The sequence below is a fragment of the Vitis vinifera genome, chromosome 12 (genome assembly GCF_030704535.1).
Source record: "Vitis vinifera cultivar Pinot Noir 40024 chromosome 12, ASM3070453v1".
Classification (NCBI taxonomy): domain Eukaryota; kingdom Viridiplantae; phylum Streptophyta; class Magnoliopsida; order Vitales; family Vitaceae; genus Vitis; species Vitis vinifera.
Window position 1 is genome coordinate 2,529,810 of NC_081816.1, and position 7,432 is coordinate 2,537,241.

Here is a 7,432-nt window from a genome sequence, read left to right on the forward strand (position 1 = left end):
AATATATACTAGAGACAACTCAAAACACCCACAATCATATACAAAGAAAGAGTAGAGATATGGCATCTTTTAGCAAATTTTTGCTTACAAAATTTTGAAAAAAAAAAAAAACAAACATGCTTATTTTTTGTTTTATTTTTAAGATTCAACAGACTTGATTTTCAAAGCATATAATAAATTTGTTTTTGAGAAAATAAATGTCCTTACCCTATTAATTATTTCAAAAGACATTTTCTAAAAGTATAATGTTTTCGAAAATTTTCAAGTTTTTCATGAATTTTTTTTTTCATGAGTAATGTTACATTTTGGATTTGGCTAGTTAAATACATACTATCACTATTTCTCTCTTTCTAAATTAATTGAAAAAAGTGGACTAGAAAAAGCACCATTTTCCTTTCTAATTAGCATGCACGACCAATAGTATAGTCACTCCATTCATCTATCTACCTACCTATCTTTATATAATGTCATGTTATACAATGAACTTGTAAAATGAGTGGAGAAGATCTCCAGAATGTAATTAAGATGGCAAATTCCAAGCATAAGATTAATGGATTTATTTTGAATGCAATCATGGTTGAGTTGTAATTATATCAAAATTGTTAAATAAATTTATTAAATTAACTATTAAATAGGTTACAATCTTCTAAAAAAGGATAGAGTAGCATAGGAAGTGAGACTACCAAGTCAATAACCAATGCTTTTGGACCCACTTATATAGTTCCATGGTTGTCACTTTGGATGGGACTGCATTGAAGCCTTTGTTCACCTCTTTCACAGTTTCTTCCAAGAAGGTTGTTGCCCACCAATTACTCTCCCTTCCTTATCCCCTACATTTGTAAACCACATCCTCTCCTTCAACCTTTATCAACAACCTTTTTTTCTTGCTCTCTCAAAGGAAAGATGCATCTCTTTTCACCTTATGTTTTAGTGTTTGTTTTAGTGCATTGTTGGGTGGCTTACTTCACTCCCAAAGTATTCTCCATCAATTTAGTTGATGAATTTGCTCTTATGGCCTTGAAAGCCCATATCACATATGATTCCCAAGGCATTTTGGTAACAAATTGGTCAACCAAAAGCTCCTACTGCACTTGGTATGGTATTTCTTGCAATGCTCCTCAGCAAAGAGTTTCTGCAATCAACCTCTCTAACATGGGTCTTGAAGGAACTATTGCGCCACAAGTCGGCAACCTCTCATTTCTTATTTCTCTTGATCTTAGCAATAACTACTTCCATGCCTTTCTTCCTAAGGAAATTGGTAAGATTCTTATAATTTTTGTCTACTTTATAGGTTATCATAATTTTTGGCTTTCAATCGTAATGAAATAGTTGAGTAATTGATAAATTATAGTTCCAAAAATAATATTGATATATTTGGTAGATTGGATTGTTGAATTATTATGACCATGAATAATAACTAAAATAGGAATGATACAACTTTAACTTATTCTCTTTATTTTGATATAAAATTCATTTTAATTAAATAAATCATTTTACAATTTAAAAATTAGTTTTATTTTTTTAATTCCCTATTTTTTTTTTCTTTTTTTGAATGAATTCAAGTAAACACAATTATAGTAATGGTAATGATTTTTTATTCTAATTTTTAGAATGAACAATACCAAATACAAATCAGAATAAACATACACAACGGTAATAAAAAGTTTCAATTGACAGAGTATTTTTCTTTTTAAGTTATAACATTAAATAATTTATTTATAGTGATATCTTACAATTGATAGATAATTTCAAATATAGAAAATTTTGATCCAACAAATTATATTATAAAAAAGTCAACATAATTTAATGTAATATATTATACATTAAAATGTAATAAAATATTTAATAGATATCAAATAATTTCATCTATACACACACATACACACACACACACATATATATATATATATATATATATAATATTTATTTGTGATAAACAATAGTGGATAATTTTTTTGTTAACATTCCCAATAAAAAAAAAATATCAATTATTTATTATATTCTATCTAATACTCAACATTTGTGTTAAGTGTATAGTTAATTTCACAAATTATTATTATAAATTAAGAAACATCATTGTACACACAATTCAAACCATCGTATAGGTTCCAAATTGTATTCCATCAAACCAAAATGCACTACCCTTAAATGCTTGGAACTATCAATATGTGGTTCATGATAAGTTTTCCTCAATATTAGTGTCACTTGCAAATGTTATCATCATGTTTGATTCCGTGAAAGTACTAAGAAAAAAATATTGAAAGAAATTATTTTCTTATATTTGATTTTACTATAAAAATATGAAAAAAATCAAATATAATTAAAATTAATCTATTTTTAAATAGAAAATTTAAAACAAGTGAAAGGAGCCTGATTATGTTTGGTTCCCAAAAAGTTTTAGTGACAATACAAGGGAAAAAAAATAAAGAGTTTCTTTGAAGAAAAGAAAAAGTGAAAACAATAAAATAAATAAATAAATTTGAAGTTAATAAATTATTTTTATATGATCATTCACATTCATTTAAAATTAAAAAAAAAGATTTAAATTTAATAAATTAATTTTATATGTTTCTTCATATTTATTTACTTATTTTAATTCTTCCATACGAAGATATACTAATTTGAAAATAAATAAAATTCTAATTAATTTTAATTCTCTTTTATTTTCTTTCGTATTTTCTACATAAAACCAACAATAAGAAAATTATTTTCCTTTAATATTTTCTTTTCTTTCTTTAATACTCTTCTCAACCTAACATAGTTTTTATGTTCATAATAATAATAATATTTTAGATATTTTTTCATTTTATTTTAGGTAAGTGCAAGGAGCTTCAACAGTTGAATTTATTCAACAATAATCTGGTTGGAAGCATTCCAGAAGCCATTTGTAATTTATCAAAACTTGAAGAGCTGTATCTTGGCAACAATAAGTTGGCTGGTGAAATTCCAAAGAAGATGAGTGATCTTCTTAATCTGAAGATATTGTCATTCCCAATGAACAACTTAACAGGTTCCATACCAGCCACTATTTTCAACATATCTTCTTTGCTCAATATTAGTCTCTCCTATAATAGTCTCTCTGGGAATCTTCCCATGGTTATGTGCAATACCAATCCAAAGCTCAAGGAGCTTAATCTTTCATCAAATCACCTGAGTGGAGAGATCCCCACCAGTTTAAGCCAATGTATAAAGCTTCAAGTAATTTCCTTATCATATAATGAATTCACGGGAAGCATACCAAAAGGAATTGGTAACTTGGTGGAGCTTCAGAGATTGTCTTTCAGGAATAATAACTTGATAGGTACACTTTTTTTTCCTTTCTTTTCTTCCTTTTTATTCGCTCACTTTCTCTCAAGCTTTCAAAGATGTAAGCAATGCATTGAAGTTTTTCCAACCCACTCATTTTAATTTTCTTGCAGGAGAAATACCTCAATCACTGTTCAACATATCTTCATTGAGGTTTTTGAATCTGGCAGCCAATCAACTCGAAGGTGAAATCCCCTCCAACTTGTCGCATTGTCGAGAGCTCCGAGTACTATCATTATCATTAAATCAGTTTACTGGAGGCATTCCACAAGCCATAGGGAGTTTATCGAATCTTGAAGAATTATATCTTGGTTATAACAATTTGGGAGGTGGAATTCCTAGCGAGATTGGGAATCTTCATAATTTAAATATTTTGAACTTCGAGTCTGCTAGACTAAGTGGTCCTATTCCTGCCCAAATTTTCAACATCTCTTCGTTGCAAGTTATTGCTTTTAGTAATAATAGCCTTTCTGGGAGTCTTCCAATAGATATCTGCAAACATCTTCCTAATCTCCAAAGGCTCCACCTTTCTTGGAATCAGCTCAGTGGCCAACTTCCTACAACCCTGTCCTTATGTGGAGAGCTTCTGTCACTGTCACTATATTACAACAAATACGCAGGAAGCATAATAAGAGAAATTGGCAACTTATCCAAGCTTGAACAGATTTATCTTGGGAGGAATAACTTCACAAGTACCATTCCACCTTCATTTGGTAATTTAACTGCCATACAGGAGCTTGGATTGGAGGAAAACAATTTTCAAGGTAATATCCCCAAGGAGTTGGGGAAACTCATCAACTTACAAATATTGCATCTTGGCCAAAACAATCTAACGGGGATTGTACCAGAAGCTATTATCAACATCTCTAAGCTGCAGGTCCTTTCGCTATCACTAAATCACCTCTCAGGCAGTCTCCCATCAAGTATTGGCACTTGGCTTCCAAATCTTGAAGGACTTTATATAGGAGCCAATGAATTCAGTGGAAAAATTCCGATGTCCATTTCCAATATGTCGAAACTTCTCTTCATGGACATAAGCAACAACTACTTCATTGGGAATTTGCCAAAAGACCTAGGTAACATGAGACGACTCCAGATCCTCAACCTTTCATACAACCAGTTGACTAATGAACAATCAGACTCTGAGCTTGCCTTTTTTACATCATTGACGAATTGCATTTCTTTGAGAAAATTGCGGATCGGTGGTAATCCTTTAAAAGGCATTATTCCAAATTCATTGGGGAATCTCTCCATTTCTATTGAAAGGATTGGAGCGAGAAGCTGCCAACTCAGAGGCACCATCCCTACAGGGGTTAGTAATCTAACCAACTTGATTGGTTTAGGACTTGATGATAATGACTTGACAGGGTTGATTCCAACATCATTTGGACGCCTACAGAAGCTCCAGGCGTTGGGTATTTCTCAAAATCGAATACGCGGATCCATTCCTAGTGATCTATGCCATTTGACAAACTTGGGATTCTTGGATTTGAGTTCGAATAAACTTTCCGGAACAATCCCTAGCTGCTTTGGGAATCTTACTTCACTACGAAGAATCAATCTTCACTCCAATGGACTAGCTTCTGAGATACCTTCATCTCTGTGGATCCTTAGATATCTCTTGTTTCTTAACTTGTCTTCAAACTTCCTCAACGGCGAACTACCCTTAGAAGTTGGAAACATGAAGTCCTTAGAGGAATTGGACCTATCAAAGAACCAATTTTCAGGAAACATCCCCAGCACTATATCACTTCTTCAAAACCTGCTCCAACTTTACCTATCCCATAACAAGCTACAAGGTCATATTCCCCCCAATTTTGATGATTTGGTGAGCTTGGAATACTTGGATCTGTCAGGGAACAATTTATCTGGTTTTATTCCCAAGTCATTAGAGGCTCTGAAATATCTCAAATACCTGAATGTTTCTTTCAATAAACTACAAGGAGAGATTCCAAACGGAGGACCCTTTGCAAACTTCACTGCTGAATCTTTCATCTCCAACCTAGCACTTTGTGGAGCACCTCGGTTTCAAGTCATGGCATGTGAGAAAGATACTAGAAGGAACACAAAATCACTCCTCTTGAAATGTATTGTGCCACTAAGTGTATCATTATCAACAATAATACTAGTGGTTCTCTTTGTTTTATGGAAGCGAAGACAGACTAAGTCAGAAACTCCGGTTCAAGTTGACTTGTTGCTTCCCAGAATGCATAGAATGATTCTACACCAAGAACTCCTTTATGCAACCAGCTACTTCGGAGAAGACAATTTGATTGGGAAAGGAAGCTTAGGCACGGTATATAAAGGGGTATTATCCGATGGGTTGATTGTTGCTGTGAAGGTTTTCAATTTGGAATTGCAGGGAGCTTTCAAGAGTTTTGAGGTAGAATGTGAAGTAATGCAGAATATTCGCCATCGAAATCTTGCCAAGATAATTAGTAGTTGCTCCAATTTGGACTTCAAAGCCTTGGTGCTTGAGTATATGCCTAATGGGAGCTTAGAGAAGTGGTTGTACTCTCACAACTACTACTTGGATTTTGTCCAACGATTAAAAATTATGATAGATGTGGCATCAGGGTTAGAGTATCTCCATCATGATTATTCAAGTCCTGTGGTTCACTGTGACTTGAAGCCCAACAATGTCTTATTAGATGATGACATGGTTGCACACATAAGTGATTTCGGCATTGCAAAACTGTTGATGGGAAGCGAGTTTATGAAGCGAACCAAAACCTTGGGCACCATAGGCTATATGGCACCAGGTAAAGTTTCCTACCACTTCAACACATTCTTATGTCATTTTTTTCTCTCTCTCAACTAGTTGGTTTTCCATTTGACCAAGAAGCACTATTTGGCATCAAAGTTTTACATAATGAACAACTAATATTACATGCAGGGTGTAAGTTAGAGGATAAGTTATTGTAAGTATTCTAGGTTTTTTAAATTGTTTTCAATCCTTTGAAAAATGGAGAGGTGTCATTGGCTCTTTACAAACGTCTTACATGATCATTTTTGACCTCTTGATAATTAATATTTTTTAACTAGAAGATTGTTTTTTATTAATTATTTATCTTTCTCTATATTACTATTTCTTTGTTCATTTTACTAATGGAAACTAATATGCAAGCATGCAGAGTATGGCTCAGAGGGAATAGTATCTACAAAATGTGATATATATAGTTTTGGGATCATGCTCATGGAAACTTTTGTGAGGAAGAAGCCTACAGATGAAATGTTTATGGAGGAACTAACCTTGAAGAGTTGGGTGGAGTCATCAACCAACAACATAATGGAGGTTATAGATGCCAATCTCCTGACAGAAGAAGATGAAAGTTTTGCCTTAAAACAAGCTTGTTTTTCTTCCATCATGACATTAGCTCTGAATTGTACAGCTGAGCCTCCTGAGAAAAGGATTAACATGAAAGATGTGGTGGTTAGACTCAAGAAGCTCCTGAATCAAATTGTTGATTTAAGGGCTCCATAATTAAGAAGAAGGCATGGAGATCATGTCCCTTTCTTCCACCCTGAGCTTATTTAAGAGTTCACAAATCAAGAATTGAGGGACCATTGGGCATGGCTTGCCAAGTAGTTGAAAGTTCCTTATTATGTCAACTCTATGCAAATTATGCTCAAATGTTTGTGTAGTTCCATCCATTTCCCCCAATGTAATTCAGCTTGAATAATGCCATGAGTCTGAATGCTTTTATTTCGTATTTTCCCATTACCATAATATTAAGTGAAGGTGCCCGGTGAATAACTTTTGGAAGAACATTTCATGCTTTTCTTTTTAAGATATGATAGACTTTAATAAATTATTTGTCTATGATTGATCACTTTAGCAAATTGCCCGGTCAAAATTGACCTCTACTTGTAGACATATCTTACTTAATTTCTTATAACTTGCAATTACTTTCAGATTGTGTATAATTGGATTTGACTTATTTCAAAATCATGGCTCGTGAGAATTAAGAAGTTTGAGAATTCATATTTAAAGTAATTTGAACGATATTTATCATGTAATTTGAGCAATTTTGGAAAGGTCAACAATTTTAATTTTGTGTTTTTATTTGTGAGAATTAAGATCTCAAATTGGATAAAGAATTTAGTAAAATGTTAAAAAGAAAAA

The 7,432-nt window shown here is 32.6% G+C and overlaps 1 protein-coding gene across 1 annotated transcript; it reads left to right on the plus strand.

The window, feature by feature from the left end:
• The first annotated feature begins 749 nt into the window (after nucleotides 1-749).
• LOC100267662 (putative receptor-like protein kinase At3g47110) lies at nucleotides 750-7,019 on the plus strand. The gene is made up of 4 exons (XM_019223763.2): nucleotides 750-1,258; nucleotides 2,816-3,301; nucleotides 3,420-6,068; nucleotides 6,441-7,019. Exons 1-4 carry the CDS (start codon nucleotides 904-906, stop codon nucleotides 6,788-6,790), a joined length of 3,840 nt encoding a protein of 1,279 aa, XP_019079308.1. The 5' UTR covers nucleotides 750-903; the 3' UTR covers nucleotides 6,791-7,019.
• The last annotated feature ends 413 nt before the right edge of the window (nucleotides 7,020-7,432 follow it).

Excerpts from the sequence above, each read along its gene's own strand:
- LOC100267662 (XM_019223763.2), top strand. The coding sequence starts at position 904 with ATGCATCTCTTTTCACCTTATGTTTTAGTGTTTGTTTTAGTGCATTGT. Across the intron at positions 3,302-3,419 it reads CAGGAATAATAACTTGATAG|GAGAAATACCTCAATCACTG; the intron begins GTACACTTTTTT and ends ATTTTCTTGCAG. Across the intron at positions 6,069-6,440 it reads CATAGGCTATATGGCACCAG|AGTATGGCTCAGAGGGAATA; the intron begins GTAAAGTTTCCT and ends GCAAGCATGCAG.